Source organism: Crassostrea angulata, chromosome 3 (genome assembly GCF_025612915.1).
Source record: "Crassostrea angulata isolate pt1a10 chromosome 3, ASM2561291v2, whole genome shotgun sequence".
NCBI lineage: Eukaryota > Metazoa > Mollusca > Bivalvia > Ostreida > Ostreidae > Magallana > Magallana angulata.
In genome coordinates this window covers 46,853,328-46,877,322 of record NC_069113.1, presented here as the reverse complement: position 1 = coordinate 46,877,322, position 23,995 = coordinate 46,853,328, and the positions used below count along the sequence as shown (strand labels likewise).

At 32.1% G+C, this 23,995-nt stretch overlaps 1 protein-coding gene across 8 annotated transcripts in view; it reads right to left on the bottom strand.

Annotated features, from left to right (window-relative positions):
- LOC128178004 (transient receptor potential cation channel subfamily M member 1-like) overlaps positions 1-22,412 on the bottom strand; it is a 72,402-nt gene extending 49,990 nt beyond the window's left edge. The window contains exons 1-2 of one of the 8 annotated variants that reach the window (XM_052844978.1): positions 22,209-22,412; positions 4,745-4,861 (exon numbers count right to left, since the gene is read on the bottom strand). In XM_052844978.1, coding sequence (XP_052700938.1) covers positions 4,745-4,843 — 99 coding nt within the window. In that variant the 5' untranslated portion in view covers positions 4,844-4,861; positions 22,209-22,412. Of the gene's footprint in view, positions 1-4,744; positions 4,862-5,294; positions 5,472-8,120; positions 8,498-11,527; positions 11,639-18,559; positions 19,110-21,523; positions 21,548-22,208 lie in introns of those variants that run through there. The other 7 variants (XM_052844984.1, XM_052844981.1, XM_052844983.1 and 4 more) reach the window with 7 other exon arrangements.
- Between the last annotated feature and the right edge of the window lie 1,583 nt (positions 22,413-23,995).

The window sequence follows — 23,995 nt, the reverse complement described above, 5'->3', positions numbered from 1 at the left end:
TAATTTAAAATAATGACCGCCTCATCAAAGATTTGTTGCTGAGGGCCAAAAAGTAAAATAATGTTGCTCTAACACCTTCAAGAGGACAGCCTTGTTTTTTATTTTATTCTGACAATTCACTGCATCAAATTAAAATTTTGGTTGAATATTTATTTACATTTACTGTGGTTGCGTCAAAGAAGTTAATTTTTTTTTTAAATGCGCATTGTTTTTTTTATCTAAAATAGGTGTCATACGACTAAGAGAATTAAATACTTATACAATTACATGATACCAAAACAACAATTTTACCAATCTGCAATTGTTGAAAACTTCCTTGGCCATTTTACAGCTAAACCTCAACATAAATAACTTTGCTATTCGTTGTTTATTTCTTAAATGAACAATATACTTTTCAGTTGATTTTAATAATCATAACATCTTTTAGGATGTGGTAATGTAAACTAATTGCTATTATATATTGCAAATTTACTTATATTCAATTGCGTATGTTCTAAAATATATGCAAAATATTCTTGAAAGAATGACCACAAAGTTGACAATTGTTCATCCTCACCCCAAAAAAAATCCATACCTACGTCTACAAGGGGGCAACGATCTTATAACAGCCAATAAATCACATGGCAGAAGGACAAAATCTGTTTACACAACTTCTCTTGATTTTGTTGTCATTCAATGAGTCTGTCCAAAAGTCATTAAGCTGTAGTTGTAGAGGCCAAAACAAGTTTGGAGAGAAAAGATTCATTGGCATTCATGACAAATTAGCAATTGACAGTGAAATGTATTCCCAAACACTGAGGATGGAGAAGAATGGAGTAATGATGTCCATGTACAATGAGATGGAGAGGAGTGTTGTTAAATCAGACGGGGAAGGGAATACAATGAAATTAACTAGCTTCAGAAATTGATGACAAGATAATCAGAATCAATGGCTGAAAAAAATCTCAAGATGCTGGCGCGGCATTAAATGGAGAACTCTGAAGGATATCAGATGAACAGAAATCAATGTGAACATCTGATGTTGAAATGGCATGTTTAGTCTGAGAAATCACTATATACGCATGCACAAAAATGACTGTTTCAAATGAAATTCTAAATATGAGAAATATTATATATCAATTTATAATAATACCTTGCATAGTATCAGTTATTTTCTTTAATTAACTCATTCATCATATACCTTCTAAATATGTTGACCCAAAAAAGTCTGCATAATATTCAAGGGGTAGAAAACAATCTTGCAGTTTTTTCTTTGCTACTTTTATCAGATTTTTTAACCGAAACACAAATATTGTTTATAGTTTTAATGTAAATTGTTCACCTTGTATCATAGTGGTCAATATTACCTCACAAATGAGTAATTTTCAATTAATTACAGTCAAACTTCATTATCTCCAACTAGATGGGACTGTTTAAAACCTTCGAGATATCAAGGGTAAAATGTAAAATAATAAGTGGATGGGACGTACAAATCACTTCAAAATATTCATTGTATTCAAGATATGAGTGTTGGAGATATCAAAGTTCAACTGCATTATTTAAACTAAGAATTTATCAATTACGGCTACATCTTTGAAGTGATGCATACACAACTGAAAAAAAAATAAGGAATTCATTATTGACATACATAGGGAATTGATTCCTATATGCATAAACAATATAATGAATATCTATTTTCATTTGAATATTTGTTACAATTTCATGTGTAACATCAAAAGTGTTTCCATATAATCTTTATGTTTATAAACCTAGAAAAGTGATTTGATTAAAACGACAATTAAAAAAATACTGTTGCAATAATATACTTCAGAATAAAATGAAATCATTTTTGTCATTAACTTCACAACAATTTCAAATTGGAGTGAAATAATAAATGGTATTTATGTGTACCCATATATTAACAGCGATAAAAAACTCAGGGAATTTCACGTAACTTTATAAAGTTGAAGTAATAAAGTCAGATAGTGATTGAATTGTTAGGTGAGTTTTGCAGATGACCTGCCAGCACCAACAGAAAAACGAGTATCAAGTACAGAGCAGACTTTATTAGGAATTCCAGAGCAATGCTTTAAAGAAGTGGACAGATCAACAAATGGAGCTAGAGGATGCAGTCTGCACTCAAGGTTGGAAATGATCACGATTTGGAAGAAAAAAGAAACAGCTTACTAATTTTACAAATTAAAATGTAGAGTCAATGTATTCATACACACAACGTAGTATATGCCCTTTTGAAACCATTCTTCTTATGAATGAATTGATAAAACTCCAAATGCATGTCTTTTTTGCAATTTGCATGTGTAAATATTGCAATAAACATGATATACCATTGTCTTTAAACTTTAGAAAGTGACTGCACAAGGCTGTATTTCAGCACTGACCAAATAAATCTCTCTGATTTATTGGGATACATTTATTCAGTCTTTGTAGGAGGTGGTGGTTGCAGAAAAAATAAAACTATTTTTACTTTGTGTTGTCAAAATCCTTTTCTTTTGTGTTGTTTTTTAGCATAAAAAGGGATGTACTCCTTATATATTCAGAACTAAAAGTCATATATGCATAAAATCTATTAGGTGATATAGCTGTCCTATTTCAATCTCTTTTATTGCAAAGAATGTAAATAGATCTAGATTTACAGTACTTTGAAATAATACTTTCTTTAAAACAGATTAAATGATAGATATAAAAGAAAACACTGCACTACTGTGTAAAATGGAAACAAATATCATCAATAGATGAATTGATTATTTTATCATTAAATAACAATGAAAGTCTCTACTTCACTTTAATTTCATTTTTTTTTCTTTCTTATTTCCAAAAAATAAGTTTTTAGAAAGTTGCATACCAGTATTTATTGAAGTTATTTTATTAGCATTTTTCCTTTTATATGGAATATTAAATTATGGTATTTAAATCATGCAACTCTATCCCAAAATTTGCCCCAAAAAGCTATTTTAATTGTCTTTTTTTTTTTAATCACTGGCAATAAAGTTATTGCTATATAGATATCAAAATTGAATCAAAGCATCTTTGACCTCAGATATTAATTTTTATCAATAATTAACTCAAAGAAATCAAAGTTTTGCATGCTGGTATGGTACATGTTGAATGTTTTCATGATATAAACAAAAATATGAATTACAAGAGCTCGAAACATAAAATAAATGATTGAAAACACTAATAGAAATGAAATGGTCTGCATAATTTTTATCAAAATCCGGTAGCAATACATAATACATGTATTTACTTGTCTATACAAGAAAGCAAGATTTGTGCAAACTTTGATTTCATGAATATCTCTGAACCCTTGTACAAACTTTGTACCAGAACATGTATATACTAAGCGGTACTTCAAGATCAAGGTAATGACCGGTATCTTACACCTGTTTTTTATTACATACAGAGTTCCAATATCATGGATGCTTGCAGTTTCTATGCATTATCTGTTATTTTTACCATGCAATAGTGATTCAGAAAACCCCAGAAAACTTCAAGAATGACCTTGACGTGTAAACCCATAAATCAAGTACAACTGTGTCAAAGTTTTGAAGGCAAATATCTTCAAAGCAACATGTAAAGACAAAGTTATAAATTACCCTGATGAAATCCATGCAGGCATGGACTTGGTCAATGAAGAAAATCATGATAACCCCAAAACCCATAAATAAAACTTACATATACATGTTTATGTAGACCATGGCCAAAAAATTTCATATCCAACATCCCATGATCAAGAATTCATTCCTGGTTATAGAGACACAGTTATAAGGTCACCGGGCTCTAAGATACTGCACTGAATCAGGGAGAATCTGCAGGTATTCGATGTATGCTGATATATGTACCGACTTGACTATAAATTTGTGTGAAATAATGTGTGTTACTGATATAATGATATTATCAGTAAATTATTTTGCATATGAATGTACGTGAGTAACATTTTTTCTCTTCATTTTTAACTATATACTTAATCATTATCCATTAAAAGAAAAAAGGTATTGTTAATCTTTTCTTTTGATGTATTGTCCTGAAAGTAGGTCAGGATGCCTCCGTCTGATAAACAATTACTACGTAGTAATCACTTCCTTACATTGTCGACTACAATAAATTACAAACTCTCATACTGACTTACATTTCTTTAAGAGTGCAACAAATTGCAATTTTCATAGCTTCATCCAAACACGGTGTTTCAGTGTGTATATAAAGAGAGATAAATCTGCTTATATTAAATCAATACAAACTCACTCAGAGCTTACTAAGGATAAAACTGTTACTCATACATGAAGAACCTATGAAACGTTGTATTGTTTTATTTTTTCACATACACAGTAGATGGTGCATAGATCTACCACCTTGCATTAATACTTAAATCTTTTTAATAGATTTATTGGACATTAATGTATTTTAGCTCTTCTGAATTATTGGATGCTAAAGCACCTGTACTTTAGTGGAGCAATTAAATCACAATCAAAAGCTACTCCAAGGACACCAAAAAAACATTCAACCTCGAAAAATACCATTGATTATCAATACCGTTTCCTAAAATGTGAAGAAATAAATAGCACAGGAATTGCACAATCAGTCTTATTCAAAAGTTGTATGATAGAGTAGAGAATTATTTTCTAACAAAACTGAAGCAACAAACATAACTTATTGACAATTGAAGGACAAAGAGGGTATGATATAGCCTAATAGATTGGGGAAAGGAGGGAGGAATCTACAGACACACAGACAATGAGTTAATGCTTACCGGGTTACTGAGCTGTCTGGCTAGCGACAGCGATTCACATTCTTCGGAGCGACCATCTTTACTGGCTCTAAGGGCAGCGAGTCGCCTGCTGATGTTCATCTTGTCCCACTACCATATCTATCGTTAAAACAACAATGAAAAATCGTCAATACAACAACAAGATAGTGTTAAAACAACAACAAAATACTGATAAAACAACAACAAAATACTGTCAAAAAATCAACATCATTAAAACGACAAGATATTGTCAAAACAACAAGATACTATGGTATCGTCAATTTTCAAGGGGGACCAATGTTCATGGCTTTCGTGGTTAACCCTTACATCCCCACAAACCTAAAACACAATCATTTGCTTAATATTTATTAAAATTATCTCGATTACACTACCAATGAAATAACATCCCCACAAACCAGGACAATTTTGGCTACCCACAATCATTGATCTCCATGAAAAAAAATGATTCCACAGTATTGGCAAAACAACAGCAAATAGTTGTTGTACAATCACCATCAAGAACATTCTTCTCTTATTATAAAAATAACAATACTTTAAAGGACCCATAACCTGCTACAAGGTGATTTACTTCAGAATTGCCAGCACAGGTTTTCAGTAAGGAAACTTTACAATAATATTTTGTCTGTATAAAATAACACATCCTCCTTCTTTGTGGGTGATAAATAGATCATTGACAGGTGGTGCACACCAACTCGATGACTGGACATCATGTATATGTTAATATAATACGTAACACACTGAAGTTCGTACATTATAACGTATCCTGTTAAAAAAAATATGGAAATCCTATATAGATATACACATTGTAAACACTTTTTTACATTGTTATGTGGGACAATAAAACACAACTTCCTGAAACTTGTCGATACAGACTACCAACTTACACTACATACACACACACAATTTCCTTGGCATAATAAATAACAATAGTATTGCATAATTCACCCAAAAGATACAAGAATATAATACAAGTAACTGTTCTCCAGAATAACCAGGATAACATAAAATCCTTTCTCAAGTACAGGTACTTGTAGATCTTTTCACAAAGATAATAATCTTATTGTTCTAGCTACCGGGTAATTTAAACAAAAAACACTTTGAACATAACATAATCACCCATTTTAAGGAATTGACTGGAATAAGAGGTAAAGTATTTTATTTTCTTACTTGTCAGCATTAAGAGGATGATATGGGCAATATAGAGAAAACTGGTTTTCCTGTTTTGCATAGTCTGCTTGTGCAAAAAGAATGTGACAATACAGGTGAAATTTTATTCATTTATTTATTTATTTTTTTTTTTTTGCAATATTTGTATTTTACATAAGCCACTCCAAATTATTAAAGTCAATCATGGGTGCCATTATTATAACACTTATCTAACAATTCTTTTTTAAATTACTTTCAAATTTTTTTAAATAAAATTTCCATCATACAAGAAGCATTTCTGGGGAAACTTCTAGCCCATGCTTGTTCGAGTACCATTTTTAACTATAATGTGTATAATTATATGAATCAAAACATATGTAAAAAATCTCAGGCAGACCTGCGCACTATACACCCAAAGGCAGAATATGAAGGAAAAATGACAATATTTTCATTTATTTGCAACATTGCAAGAATAAGCCCATTTTAGTGATGTTATAGAAAAACAGCAATTGGACAATGATGACTAATATCACAATTAATGTGACAGAAATCCCCTGTATAATTGCTTTATGAAGATTTGATTTTGAAAGATACTTTTAAAAATTGGTTTATTTGACCATATTAAATGCAGTCCTTTGTAGCATATTGTAGAATAGGAATATTTCATGATATTTCCCTCATTTTCTTTGCACCCCTGTCTGTCCTATTGTTGATTCAGGGCCATGGTTTATGCACTATATACATGTATATCAGGTAGCCTTCAGAGTTAAACAAAAAACTGTAGAATAGTAGAGAGGTTTAGATATAAGAAAGAAAACTTTCCTGTAAATTTCACATTTAAGGAGCAGTGATTCTTAATTGAGAAAAATATTTTTAAAAGACAACATAATTATATTTCCACTATTTTTTATCAATTACCCTTTTAAACGTGATACAACATATTAATTCCCTTTAATCTAAAGTTGCTTTATGTTGTGTTTAATTGAAATAAGCCGTATGGGTAAAGGAAAAGTGAAAGTTTACAGGTTGACAAATAGACAACAGGCATCAAATGATCAGACACGCACACTCATTAAAGCTCAGAGAATAGCATCTTCAGCTTTTTCTATAGCATGCTTGGCTATATGTTATTTAAAATAATTGTGTTTATACAACATGACACTCTAGAAAAGGTCTAATTTGTTCAGGCCTGAAGCCCTCTCATACCCAAATGTATTGAATAAAAATTTAGTATAAAAAAAATCTTGTTCAGAACCAAACATGAACCCAATGACACTGGATTTAGTACCCGTTATGATGTTTATATATTATTTTAAAATATAAATTTCAAAGCAAAGTCTATAAAATAAATAATGATTGAAATGAAACACAAAACTTTAAAGACATTACCATAAAAATGTTTTGTGGGTTTCAATGCTTTTTATACATGTATTTATTGAAGATATTAAAAGTAATTGAAATGTATTTAATTACATTTGACAAAGTAATTTAAAGTAATTAATTAAATTAGGAAATATCAAAATTATTGATGCATTTGAAAGTAATTAATTACATTTCAAAGTAATTGACCGCAACCCTGGTTATTTTGTCTAATGATTGGTACTGTGATGATGACTAAAGATTAATCCTGGTTGTTTATTATCCATAAACAAATGAAATAAACATATTAACCCAACACTCTATCATCTGTCAAGTACACCGGCTTCATCTATATATCTGTTTGTTGGTTACATAATAAGTAATGCTAATTAAAGGTCTATCCAGGATATTTATTCTTCGTTTATAGATGTAAGGGTTATGAACTTCATTAATTATAATTACTTTGACAGGCTGTCTCTTAGCTAGACTATTTCATCAACTTACATTATAGACTTCATTGACTTTTTGGCCTCTGAGGTAACTGCCTTGTAAAATAATAGATCAGACCCATGCAAAGAAAGGTAACTCTCAACTACTACAGCAGATGTATTTTGCAGCTACTACATATCACATTGGGTACAGTTTTAAAAGGTGGGTGACTTAATTACATTGTCATGGACAGATATTGATTTTGCAAAATGGTACAAGTTTTCTGAGATTTATTTCATTTGAATTTTTTTGCCAAATATCAAACATACATCATATATTCCCGAAGATTAAAATAAATGATCTTTCATCCAAAAAAAAAAGATTTGATGCATCAGCAGTGAAAAGGGGAAAAAATGATTGTTACCTGTTGTCCAAGAATTGGAGTCATAGACACTGAATGATTAGAAATTGTTCCCCACAAAAAATAAATTAATCCAAAAAGGCCTCAATTCCTAGAACTGTCGAAATGAAATGAGAAGTAAAATACATTCTCTGTTTCTGTAGGGAGATTTCAGTGGCAGCCTGTATTTATTATCTCTATACCCACTTCCTGGTAATATGCTTAAGACTAAAACATGCAACTAAAAAACAAGTAACTAGGATTAGAGTTACAGAAGCAACAGGAGGGAGTTCATGATATGATTAAAACAATTTATTCAAAAATAGAACACCAATTTGATGTCTTACAATTGTACCAAGATTCTTTCTTAAGTGCCAATTTATAGGGTTCTATAAATATGAAGGCTTAATTCAGGTGCAAGATAGTTTCCAAATGTGAAATATCCATACTTGAATTATAAAAGTTTAGAACCTGAAAATAAAATAAAAATATGAATTGCACAACCCCCCCCCCCCCCCCCCCATTTTAATGAATGTTGATTATAATGGGAATGTCATGATATAATTATGTCATTATGATATGACATATACTCTCAGGTAATGAATCACTTTTGTACTAAGTATGAGCTTCCGATAGTTTATGTACATCAAATAAGTTAAGGACCAATTGACATTTAAGTAAGATTGACACATGGACAAACAGACTGACAAAGAGATTGATATGGTAATTCAGTAATAAACCCATCCACCCCGTAAACTTTGCTTGTGGAAAGTTAAAACCAATGTCTGTATTCCAGTCACTCTTTTGGTGCTAACAGAGCATCTATATTTGCCATACCTATAAAGTAACCTGTTCTTGACATCAAAAAGTAACATAAGAGTAGTGTGTCGAATGATAAACTTACCCTTCAAGAGGAACTCATATTGGAGCACTGGATGATTAGAAACAACATGATCAGCATTTAAATACGCTGCACACAATCTGAATGCCTAGAAACATTGGGTATTGATTTCTGCTCATTTATCTTTCGGGTCATTCTTATCGTTTTCTATAGGACTATACTTATATTTATTTGATGCTTACAGTCTACTTAATTTTTACTTAATGACCTCCAAAGTGTATAAAGTGACCTTGAGAATTTATAATTCAATTTAGGTTTGATAAGCCAATGAAACAGAATGCATTCTTCTTGTCTATTTTTTTTTTACAGACAATGCAGTATATGTGTTTCTGTCAACAGACAAACACATGCACAATTGTCAATTGTGTGAGCTCTGTGTGGATCATTCTTTTCCATCTTCTTTCACTTCAAGTGTGGGCGATGAGCTGAGGATCTTTGTAGATTTTGCTAGAACATGACTCTAAACAATGAAACTTGATGACAAAATTATTGATAAATTGTACTTGATTAATCGTTATACAGTATTCCATCAATAATTGTTTGGGGATAATGTTTTATGTTAAAGATCTTTGATTCCTGGAAAAATGAAGCTTGTGTTCTACTGCAATAAAAATGTTACCGTCGATGTTAAGTTCGTCCCATGTAGAGACAATGATGGTAAATTTAATCAAGAAAATGGACGTGACCTATCAGTTGTTTTATGGAGATGACCTTTAGGATTATACGCACTCACAAAAGCACGAACCTATAGTAGTCATAATTCACACAAATACGCACAAACTAAAACACATTAACTCTAAAGCCATATTAATAAATATCATATAAATAGTACCTGTTTGGGAGGGTAGATTGAAATTGACACCCCCAAGAAAACCATTGTAAACCGACGCAAAGCGACAGTTGACATTGATTTTCTAGAGAATTGTGAATTTCAGCTATTACCCTCCTAAACAGGGACTATTTGTTTTATTACACTTAATGTCTTCATTTTAAAGAGAACTTTACTGCTTTTATTTTTATTATTTATTCGCATTATTTCAAACACGACTGATTTCTTTAGAAATGATGTAAATTCTACGGCAAACCGTGTGCGCATAATTTAAGCCCAGGTAACAATTTGTATGCTGTCAAGTGTGTTGCTAACGTTGAGGATTATTCAACGGATTATAAACTGCATCCAAGCCAATCAGATTTTAGTATTTAACATGAAAGTATAATAATGCAAAATATGTATCTTATACATGTATATAAACTGTGGTGGAGTTCTCCTCATCCAATATTACTATACTGACACCAAAGTCATCCCAAAATATAACAGTACAGTCGATTTCCCGGCTGCAGGTTCTGTAGCTGTCTGTCTGAAAAAACCTGATAGGGAGCTACAGTTCCTTACATGCTAAAAAGTTGCATTTCATGACACACCAAAGCGTTTGATTGTTTCAGACTAATTAACCTTATTTCCACTCAAACTAACAGTATGTGGAAAAATTCACTACTATCTTCATAGCTTTACTTGCCTCAGAGTTTTTCTAAAATACCCTAATTGACCTCAGAAAATAAAGTATGTTAGTACATTGTAAATTAACATGCAGATCAATTTAAGATTCATCATTTTTACATGTAAACATACTACACTATTTCAGTTTACAGGGCTGGTGATATTGTTTGAAAGAATATCAGAGGCAAGTAAACTCTTTAGTAACATGTCTGAAGAATTTTCTGAATAAAATATTTGTAGAGAACTTGTGTTTAAAAATCAGATTAATTAGTCAAAAACTAGTGCACGTTTTTGTGTTCCATAAATTGCAACTTTTTATCATGTAAGGGACTGTAGCTCCCAGGTCATCCATCCAAATGTTTTCAGACCAGCCAGGAATGACATACATTCAGCTAGTCTACTATTTTCCCAATGCTAGTACCTTCATATACACCCCCCCCCAAAAAAAAAAAAAGGGAAACATCAATAAACTCATGTGACACAAAAATGAACTCCAAATTGATACCTCAATAAATCTTATTAATGATTTGTCAATAAATCTGATAACTCAGCAAGCCTGATACACATACAATGTTTCTCAGTGCCTCATATGTTGTAAAGTACCTTAAGTGTACCTCAAGTGTACCTCAAGTGTATACCTCAAGCTGGAAGAGGGCGCTCTAAGTTATGGAACTTAATTGTGCCCAATCCCAATTGTATTTTGTACAATAAAAATATGTTCAATTCAAAGAACCTCATAAAGCACATTCTAAATACCTCTATGTAAAATAGACTTTCCTAGAACTGGTCTCCACTGAAACACTAAAGTAGCTACTGATGAACCCTCAAATGCTGGGATGTGACTTTTCAGTGGAAACGCTGATTTCAGTGAATTTTGAATTCAAAATGGTCATTCTTGAGATCAGTGTAAATCTGACCCCTGACAGAGTGATTTCCTCATCTTTCTTCCTCTGCCAGTAATCCAACTCATACCCTCCAATGAACCTTTATAGTAATACCTGAACCTGCATTATGTGTAGAACTTCAATTTACCTGAGTACCTGAATCATCTCTCCCAGTCCACGGCTGGTACTGTTGAGGTGCCAACAAGTGTCACAAAAATTTGACCAACAATACAAAGCAATACAGATCACTGAGAGTACTGTAGATCACTTAACAATAAGTAAAATGTGTAAAACTAATACCAGGAAGCTTTAAGAAACCAAATAAAGTTACAAAATTTAAAAATACCTAACCTAATTTAAACCACAATGTGACAATTACTGTCATCACAATTACATCAATGATGCCAAATAAATTTGTTTTTCAAACTAAAATGAAACAAAATCATGAAAATTTAAACTTCCTTTCATGTTCAATAGTGCTTAATATAGTATGAAAAAGACCAATGGTATCACAATGTATTGTAACCCAGTATTTTTTTTTTTACTTGAAATGCCAGAGCACACAGAGCTGGACACAGAACATTCTGATACAGTGCAATTCAAAAACAATATAGTTAGATGAAAATATACCTACTGGTAGTTGTTCCAAATGGGGTTTAGCACCTAACACCCATAATTATTCAAAAGAGAAAAATTTCCCCAAATTCAAAGGATTGTGATGCATGGCTTTATTCAAATAAATCCCAATGTTCGATTGAGTCAACTGGCTTCACAATTTGTTGTAAAATAGCCTGTATGTACATGTATTGTACCAGTATACAGTGAGTGTACACGTCCTAGTATTCTGCAGATTCCTTATTTTACGTGAGTACTTAATTGCGCGATTCAACTGTTTTGCATCAAATCGCGAATGCTGAATTTTTATTATAGTTTCATTTAGGTTAGATCTGTCCAAAAAATGAAAGATTTTAAAATTCATGAGATGTGCTTCTTGCAATTTTGAGCGGATATTAGAACCATTTTAACCAGACCTTGGACTTTCAGTAGGACGTAGCCATCTATTTCTTGCGTCAAAACAAGTTAAAAATGACGCGACTGCCGTCATGAGAAAAGGGCCCTTAAGGTCAAAATTTCACAAACTCACTTTTTTGTCAATTCTGATTAGTCAGCTCTTTCTGAATACAAATATACAAAGATATCCAAGATCTTGTGTATTTTAAGCAATTTATGACAATTTTAGTAAGAGATGTTAAGGAAGGAGTCTTTTTATTATCAAACATACTTCTTATAATAAGAAATGCATGAAATTTTGACACAGTCAAACGGATCATATTAGTTAATGATTCTATCAGTTTAATTTAATTTGACCTTTTTGTTTTCGGATAAAGGTCAGGTCAAGGTCACTACCTTTTTCCTCAACGTAAAGAGTGATAAAAATAAGTGTAGCTCTTTATAGTTCTGTAGACATTTGTTTAAGATTTGAAGATTCAAATCTTCAATGAAATCATAGACTATGAAAGTGTCTATCAGCTTATACTACTAAATTGGTATAAATATTTATACTAAAATTGATATTGCTTAGCCCGCATTTCCTCTAATTTTCTTAAATTTTGAAGAAATTTTGATTATTTTTTTATGCTTCCAATAATAAAATATTTCTAATTTTTATGTATTATGAAGACTTTATATAAAGATATAAATTGACAGAAAAGCTAATATATTGACCGTTTCATAAGAGAGAAAAACTGATTTTAGTGATTTTTTCACAAAATCAATGTATAGAATGGGCGCTTTAAAAAGCTTATAAAAATGCTATTTGATAGGCAAATCATATTTTAAAAACATATTCTGAAACTCAAGTATCATATTATTAGTTCACATTAGTAAAAAAATCCAACATTATTGTTATTGTTTTTAAAATGCTAAAACAGACTCATTATATATATATAATCTGCAGCAATTCTGAATTGCGCAACATGTGATATTTTCCTACGCCAATATTACGCCAAAAATATAGTCCTTGTTCCATTCTAAACATTGATTACATTTTTTCATTCCAAGTTGTATGATAGTAAAAAAGAAAGAAAAATATACTATTTTAATTTCCTTTCATCTTGATTTAATGAACAATTAATCAAATTTACGTTTGACAAGTCGAAAACGTGAAAAGACTCCTTCCTTAACACGACTTTGACGTAGCTCGTCGAAAACCTCACGACGTCACGAACGTCAAAGTTTTTGGCATTATTATTTTTCTTCTATCCTTCCTTTCATCGTCTTTAATTGTTTGAAGAAGGATTAATTAATAATTTTCTACAATTCTATATTTCTTACAATTTTCACAAAAGAGATCAAGACATTTTGAATAACCAGATATAGTTAAAGTTCTGCGCACTTCTGATGGCTCCACATGCACTACCCCCCCCCCCACCCCTGAACATAAGATAGAGAGATAAAGGATATCTAAGGAAAACAAATATCAGTCCTCTCCCCAACATTTGAATACATCAAAGTTATTTAATGAAGCTGCCGAGAAGCAAAAAATCAAACATGTAACAAACATAAAGATGGTCAAATTCGATGCCTATGTTTCCACAATTTTGGGGCATTGTCAAATTGCATACACGAATCTATTTTCAAAAAGAGAAATGTTTATTCTCTTTAATTAACATTTTGCACGGAAATTTTATCGCATATTTACTGATATTACTTTTTAAGTATCTTCATAGTTCTGAAACAAGTTTAAAATCAATTATAGCTTTTTGAAACTCGGATGTTATGGTGTTAAATTATTGTCAAGATTTTTCTTCTCTTTTGTACGTTATCAACACTTAATTCTTATGAAATGAACGATGGAAAAAATCGGCTTCGACTGTCTCACTGAAAAGTAATTACAACTACAAGAATGTGGACAGTTGAATTGAGAGAAAAGATTTTAACAAAAGTGGCATCTTATATTTATAGATTAAAATTTACATCCACTAAGTATGATTCCCTCTATTTCGTACGAAATTGATTGTAATTCACAGCTGAAATCTACTCGGTCCAGTTCTAACCATACAGTTTATCGATCGGTCAAAATCTTTAGCAACCTAAGAAAAATCACGGATTGCACGAACTAATCATGATGATACCAAACTCAAATTCCCATAGAAGACACTTTGGCTACAGCTTTCATATATCGTTCTGGTGTACATTAACAATAATTTGATGACCTTAACTTACTTTTTCGATCAATCACATTCATTAATTAATTAAATAAAAGATGTAAATATAAACAATAAAATGCTTTCTTCGGCGATACATGCGGGCTATATAGATAGCCACATTACAGAACGCGGGTTACATTATTTTTTTCGGTACCGATCGCTACATATTGTTTATGTTTATTGTTTAAATATATTCGTGCACACCTAATTAAGTGTATCAAATACGACAGACCAACAAAATACAAAAGCCACCCCACGTCCTGAATCTACTCTTCTATTCAATCGCTTTGTAAGTTCACGCATACCGTTGTATTGTTATGATGCGATTTTTATAAACCATAATCGTTGAAATAATTAATTATGTTTAAGCATTATTCACTTTTTTTTCAAAATGCAAGATTGCAAGCAAATTTCAATAAGGCTTCTGCATTAAATATGTCCATTCTTTTGCACTAATTGGTAGTACAGTGCCGATAGACGTTGCTTATACTCAGTAAGAAGTAACATTTTTACATGTTGACTAAATTAACTTATTACTTTATTAATTTTCTTATTATCGATGTTACATGATGGATGAATAAATCTCTCTCTCTCTTTCTCTCTCTCTCTCTCTCTCTCAAATATCGGCCAAGTGATTAACAATTTTAAATAAAATGACAAATTAAATGGTAGACGTTTATAGAGTGCATAAAGTTGCATACGGTATTCCGAAGTTTTAAGAAAAATCGCGATCCTCGGATTTTTTTTTATTGCTGTACATTGTAACAAATACACATAGACATTGACTTCAGTATCATCGAAATTAGTTCCTTGTATCATCTATGAAGGTGAATTGTACGGCCATGCATCTTATTAATTGTTAATGTCGCACATGTAGTTTATATTTATCGATGAGCATGAATTGATTTTTAAAACGGCAATTTTATCGACTTGATATCAAACATACATAGTAGTATAATGATTGAGTTTACAAACCTGTTTCATTTAAGGAATTTTGAATCATGTACGTAACTGATTTGAGATGAATATTATATAAATAGTGCCTGTTTGGGAGGGTAACAGTTGAAATTGACACCCCTCGAAAACCATTGTCAACCGACGCGAAGCGGAGGTTGACAATGGTTTTCGAGGGGTGTCAATTTCAACTGTTATTCTCCCAAACAGGCACTATTTATTTTGGTATACTGAATGTCTTTTTTTAAATTTTTAAGAAAATTTTACTGCTTTTATATAGGAATAATGTGAATTCTACAGCGAACCGTACGCGCATAATTTTCGCGCATGTAACATTTTTTAATGTTACCCGTTGCCAAGTGCGTTGCTAACGCTGAGGGTAATAGTAAATATTATTAACTGCGACTTAACCAATCAGATTTCAGTATTTAACATGAAAGTATAACAAAATCATATAAAATGCCATAAATCCATGAAAATGTGGTGAGTTTTCAGGCATGTTATGACTGATTTTTATGTACGTTAGCTCAAAAAGTACACACAAAAAGTGGATTTGGGTTGTTGAATTGCACAAGAAAACAAAATATGTTGCGCTCAAATAATAAACAAGTTTTTCATTCGTACAGGTATACATGTATATACTTTGATGTTGTTTCATTAAAGGCACTTTACATGAAAATGTCACTTAGATTCAGATTTTCCATGAAATTAAATGCGATATATCAGAGTAGATTTTTACACTGTCAAAATATTTCTCAAACTCTTCTAATCTGTTAGATATAGCTTTTTAATTTGTTAAAAAATTTCAACATTTTATCGCAAATTCTTAAATTGTAATAGAATATGCGAGCATTTATTTTTTATGTCGGCAGTAGCACTATAATAGAGACATAGCCGCTTCTCTCGTGTTCCTTCCGACTAATTTAAAAAATGCAGAATCGCCTCCCGTGAGATAAATTTCCAAACTTATAATTTGAAATATTTTACTTGTATTGTTTCACAGATAACTGTTAGATTTGAACAATACTGTTCTGTATTGATTCGGTATATCTCAGCCTTCAACCCCTCTTATCAACAACGAGTGTGGAGTGTAGTTTTTTTTTACTTAAATCATACATGTATATATTGCTCATGCAAATTTAAGTTGTATTATTTTACTCAGATTACTATGTAAATCATCATCGGAAATCCACAACCAGTTTTGGATTCAATTATACGCGTATGCGAGACGGGTCTTTGGTTTCTAACAATAATTTATTAAAAAGTGATTTCCCAATTAGAGCATATTTTCATCACACACTGGAATGTAAAATGTGGTGTTTAAGTTTCATAGCAGATGCATTTAAAAGCAGCAATTTAATGACGTCTCAGCAGCAACTTGGGTGCAATATAACGCGTTCGAAATGTGTAGATATTGACGTTACATGTGTATATTTCAGTTATCAAATGTTTATTTTTTAAATCAACATATAATATTTGACTGAAAAAAAATGTTAATCGGGGTATTAAAACAAGGACAGACGTGTCGACTCTAGTTATACAGAAAACACAACGCAGACGCAGAAAAAAAAAATAGAAACAGAAAAAAAAAAATGCGTTTACAATGCCGCAACTTTGACGTCGTTTTCGGAGCATTGTGACATCAAAAGATAAGGGCCCTTTTCTCATGACGGCAGTCACGCGGTTTCAAGCGAAATATGCACCGATTGCGTAGTCTTAGATCAAAAGCCAGACAAATCTTGTTGATTTCAGAGAGCCATGGCTGAGTAGCCTTCAATGAAATAGACAGGCCTACATGACATTGCTTTTTAACACAACTACCCAAAGTCCAAGCTCTAGTTAAAATTGTTCTACTTCCTCACGTTTACTTAGGAATCTGCAGTGTGTTGTAGAGTTATAGTCAGTATTGCTGGTGTTTCAATACAAAGTTACTGTATTCCTGAATGTACCATTTCTAAACATTGTTATGAAGTTGAGGGAGGGGGGATCAAGCTCAAATTATAAATTGATAAACCAATTACCGGTACATGTAAAATCCTGGGGGGAAAATGAACAAAAACTATGGATACTTCTGAAAAACAGGTGGGCAGGGAGGTAAACAAGTACAGTAGAGGCCAACCTATCCCCCACAGATATACAGGTGCACAACACCTGCAGTGCTGTCAAATAATTGATTGCAATGCACATTGATTTACATGAGAATATATATTTTGCAAGTACATGTAATAGTAATATACTTCAAATGCCAGACCAAGTATTTGGAATCAATTATACAGTCTACATCATCAATATTTCACAAAGCCATGTCTTAACAAATGTTTTCTAGTGAGAGAGAGAGAGAGAAGCATGTAGTAAATAATTACTACTGGTTGATAACTTAGCAAATGCATTTAGATGTTGACAGAGCACCAGAAATGCATATTTCATCAGATTTATTGCATGCAGATGCAAAGCAAAGAACATTGGCCTTAAAAGCTGTTACCAAAATCAATAGAAAACTGAACTTTGACACGGTAGATCTAATCAAACGAGAGACTTCCTTTCTCAAAATTCAGGGAGAAGTAAATGTCAGACAGAATTTACTCCATTGATCTTATTCCCTCTTGTCATACCATGTTTGGTTATTTCACAGAATTTCTGCAGTCCTTTAATTGGTACAAACATGTCACTTTAATCAATCACTATCAATCAATCAGATCTATTGATTTTGTATCATATTTTCACTTCGTCATTCAAAGAGTTTCTAAAATAAAACTAATTAAATGTTACCTACACATGATCCAAAACTGCACATTACCTGACTCAAGTCCAGAGATTTATGTACTTTTGTACACCAAGATTACAACAAAATTCACAGAAGAACGTCGTAATTAAGGGAGTTCCTATAATTTTCGTGTGTCCAATGATCAGTCAGTAGTGACAGAGCTAGGGTTACCAATGTTTATTTCAATTTCGCTTACATGAATATCAACTGTCCACTTTTCAGACCCTTCCCTTTTCTTTGGAATCCCCCTTACCTGTTCACATTCTGATGGAGGTTAAAGTCCAATCATCCACCTTTTCATTCATTCACTGATGCCCCCACACAAATTCTTCCCGGTCAAGTCATAGAGTCCTTGCAGTGCCCCATTCACAAATGCATAAAGGGGTCATTGAGTGTCTGGGTAGTTTACCTTCAAAATCCTACACAAATGAACAATTCTACACGAAAACCCCTTAACTATATCTATTACACTGAACAAATCGGAAATTCTAATGACAAAAATTCAATAAGTTTGCTATTCACATCCTAGATTTTAGAAGATTCAAATATATCTGAAATAACTGTATAGCCTAAAGAAATAAACAATTACCTGGTAATTAGCAAAATATTTTACTGCAGCATTATTAGCATTTCTCTTCAAACAAAGCCCGATTCTACAGTGCGTGAATTTGACATTAAGGTGTCATAACATTCTATAATAAGATCTAAACTTCATCTACACTCATTCTAAACTCATTAATTTGTGGTCAGACGGCAAGATTTACGAACAACTGCATAGACATTAGACAGTTCCAAATATAGAAACATTCCAGTAAAATTATATTTCATCACAATAAATCTGTAATCTTCATAACATTATTAACAAAGCTACAATAAACCATATTTTATTTATTTCATCAATAAGATAAACATATTTATAATAACTTTAACATAACATTGTATACCATTTGTTACCTTTGTGGGTTTTCTGAGTCATTTTTGAGTTTGTGAAAATTCTATACTATACAGTTTAAATTTAAGTCGCACTTCATTCTTCCTTGATTTTTTTTCTCTGGCTTACTTAATATGCTGTGCCATTAACTGAATTAAGACTGCAGCAAATACATGTATTTCTTGTTTAAAATTTATTTAGATTTTTATAACATTGATGCGCAGACAAACGTTATAACAAAATTCATTTCATCGAAAAATACCTTGACTAAACTCAAAGTGAATATTTAAATAATAACATCAACTTACATTGCATGTGAAATATTGCTGGTTTGATAACTTTCTTTACAGTAAATGAGAATTGATATAAGATTCCTTGAAGTTCACAGTAACTATGGTACTGCTGTTTTGCAGGACAAATTGACAGATACTTTGGTGAAGAAAATGACATTACAACAATTGTTTCATTTATGTACGTAATTCAATTATCTTTCAAATCAAACTTCGCCAAACTAGATCAGTTTGCCCTCCAACAGAGCAGTACCGCTGAATTATCATGAAGGGTTAATGTATTGTTTCTCTTTTAGAGTAGGAACATTTAAATAATTAAAGCATCAATATCTGCATGTTGTCATTCCATGGTAATTTTCAACAACAAAAATTAATGCAATTCTTTTCTGTGTCAATAAATATCTTAATAAAATTCAACATTGCATTTCGATCTCTGATTGCATTAAATCAATTGTGTGCTGCCTGGCTTTATCATTTGTGTGGGCTAGTTCTTTTATTTTTCTGCAATGAACTTTCAATTTAATGACTTACTGTTGATTTCTTTTTTTACAGGAGTACTTAATTCTGCAATTCAACCGGGTTTTTTTCATCAAATTGGGAGAATATAGAAATAAAATTGCGTACGCCAAAGTTTATCACTATACTTTCATTTAATTCACATCTGTCTAAACTTTAAAGATTTTAAAATCTGAGAGATGTGCTTTGATCACGTGATTTTACGCAGATTTTATTTTCTCATGTTTAAAAAAGTCATTACATACATGTACAGGTACATGTAACAACTAGGGTAAAGTATATGTAATATAGACATGTGTCACCTTATTTCTCTTTGTTACATTGATGAATCTTACGTATTTAAGGTGGCTTGCTACACCTTGAAATAGATTCTCAAATCAGCAAAATATTTTAAATCATGACTATAGATAGCATGAATTGATGCATAAGAAGTATATAAGTCAAATAGGCAACAAATATGCAAATTAGGATAAAAAGTTATGATTTTTAAAAATCGAATTCAGTAAATCTAAACAAAAGCCCCTATGCGGTTACAGACTCATGATCTACGGTTCACAAGCTCCATTATGATACTTTAATCACTGAGCTATGATGATATTCAACCAAATGGATTGAAACAAATAATTAAACAAAACATTTAAATCACCATCTTGTGATGTAGTGTCTTCAAAAGTTAAAGTCTTGATGTAGTAAGGTACCTTAAATCTTCAAGCAACACATTACCCTTCCAGTTTCATTCGATGGTATTAAATTTTATAAGTGGTTACCTTGTTTGAGTATCATAAGTTTTTTTAACATTGCCCCCTTTTAAATTCATATTAAGATATTTAAAAATAGATCAGACAAAAGCATTGTGATCTGTGGGAGAAATTGATAAAAAGTCTTTCACATGACAGCCAAATTTAAATCGCTCAGATGATGAGAATAACCTGCTGATCATAAGACAACAAGGTCTTGGTCACTCATTCAGCAGACACAATGTCACATGACAAACATGTGGTCATGAACATAAACAATGTCACACAAACAATGACACACAAACAATTTCATAATTCTAAATTCTTTGTACATGGTCAATAATTATGCATGTATTAATAATTTATTTAAATTTTTAAAAAAAGCTTGCAAAAATGGAGAGATTGGAGCGATCAAAAGCTTAATCATGTTAACATTTAAAATTGAACCAAAGCTACATATGGTTATCATTGTGTTTCTGTTAATTTTTTGCAACATAACTTCCTTTTATCCTAATGAATTAAAATTCAATGGATCATTTTGATATGTACATTAAATCTTGATGTCATATATCTGAAATAACAGTAGCTTGTGTTACAACAGATTGATATCAAAGTACCCGGTAACCTTTTCTTGTAGTCGCAAACCTTTAGAATCAAAAGGCAAATTGAAAGTTTGGGTTGATTCATTGACAGCTAAGTATTAAATATTTAAACTTTGGCGGACCATATCGAGATATACTTACAATATCCCTTTCTCCATAAAAGACCTTTGCATTCATACAGTCTGAATAAACTCAGCACAGAATTTCAGCACAAAACTAATCACTGACAGACATTATACTGCAACACCTTTTAGCACCATTAAGTCTGTTCTAAAACATGTGACAACATTCAATCAATTCTGATCCTTTGGTGAACAGTAAACAAGGTTATGCCTTCTGTATCTTTCTGTTGGTCCTATGGACTATTATACTGGGTATGTATATGAGCTGATTAAAATATCACTCGTGTGTCATGTGTGTTTAATCATTTGTTTACCAGTAAACAGGTTAAATGCAGAAATTCCCAAACTCATGCCTTTAAAATAACCAGGTCAACTTAAAAATGTATACACGGTATGTCAATAAAACAAATCTTAGATTTCCCCCGATTTACACATTACATGATAGACTGATAAAATGTTTGAACTAAGAAATCGTGCTGTACATGAAATGATCGAACAGGATCAGTTTTAAAAAAAAACAACCAATAACAAATCAAAGAAACCACACACGACCTTTAAAGTTGTCCAAAATCTGGTTTAGTATTGTCCCCCTCTGTCTTGAGGATCAAACGAGAGCCTCAACACTGAACAATGAATAGCCACTGGTCAGATATTGTGTCTCGTACCAAATGATGAATGAAAAAATATTTATTTGAATTACTTACCACACAAAACCTTGCTGATGTTGTACTGTCTTTGGCAAAATTCGAACTCGCAATTTCCCTCCAAGATCACCGCCATCGATATCCAGTTTTTTCTTTGGTATCACTAAGCAATTTTCTATTCCACGTTTTCTCTGTGGAAGAATGGTGAAGATCACGTGACTGTCTTCATCCTCCTCCGTTGTCTGCCCCTGACTCCCGAAATATATTTTTTGAACAGAAAACGGATATAAAACCCGGCTTTTTTTATTGGTAGTTTATTTTGATCGTGCAATAAGAAGATCATTAATAAAGATATAACTTACAAAATAATTCCCGTTAAAAAATAATTTTACAGATTGCATTTTTTATAACCAATTACGAAAAGATTCTTTGTGTAACGTTACAACTTTCTAAATTTATAACGACATCGGAGGGGGGGGGGTCATAGATCAATACTGTTCGTGAAAGTTCATTACCTTTAAATTGATTTCAGTTATTTAGAGGTACATGTACACGTATAACTATCTTGGAACAGGCATGTATATGTAGCATTTTTTTCTAGTAGCAAACATTTTTAGAAGTCTGATCCACCCCCCCCCCCTTTCGGAGCTGGGTTAGTTAAGAAAATCAAATAGACATTTTAAGTAATTTAAGTATTCCGACCCACCCACCCGGATTAGGATTTCGAAGATTAGCGAAATGTACTTTTGCATGTCAAGATTTCAGATAAATCTGTCATTCTCCTTCAAAAACGATGCTACGCGCATAAGGGAAGTGGGGGGGGGGGGGGGGGTAACTGTTACAAAAGTGACTAGATTTTGTTTTTAAATTTTTAACAACTCATAATGATTACACAAGTAGGTGCTGCAGAGTATCCCGGCACCTGATAACGCCTGATGGTCTGATATTCCTCTTAAAGTAGGAAAACTTAGGTTTACTGTTATATCAGGCTAGAAGAACGCTATCCATATCTCTTTGTTTCAAAGTCATTAATCACGAGAGCACAGGAGATTAAATGGCTTTATATAAATAGATTTCAGATTCGGGCAAATAAAACAACATCCACGTGTTTAATTAATCAGGGACAAAAAATTCATTTTGTGCGCTGGAAGCAAGCTAATTAAAATACATGTGAAAAGGCGTTATATTTACTTTCATAACGTCCCAAGTGAAATCAAAAACAAAGGGAGAAAGAGATTTAGGTGGTATAGAATAAGGAATTCAATCGTTAGCAATCAAAAAAGTAAAGTTAGTTGCTTAAATTATACTGCAAGTCAAGCTGAGTGAACAAGAGCGTAATTCCGAAGAACAGCATTTCCTCATTGCTTTGATTTGGTGGCTTCTTTTGTTGCCTGAATCTTGCACAGCATCATTCACCCATTATTTCCATTTCTAAAGGGTCGTTCATCATCATTACGTTTTCAGATGAAAAAACATCATCACCTTACCAACAGGTGCGTTTTGGAGAGAACGGTAGTGATTGCACCGCAAGCTTACGTTAGACCTTGGATTCAAGTACCAGTACGTTAGAAGAGACGAAACTGAGTACTGACATGTAATGGCGAGTCAAGTGTGCTCGACCGGAAGTGAAAACTCTTCTCGGCGTCTGGTGTTAGTATTCTTGAGATTAATCTTGGAGACATTTTGTTTCTCCCCTGTATAGGAATTAAAACAATATAGACTGAATCAGAACTAATGCCAATAAGGATAGCCATATGTTGGACAATAAAACGACCAAAGGCGTCAAATTGTTTACCTGTTGTTGAGCTTTGGATGCCACGACCGGGTCCATTTCTTGTATGTACATG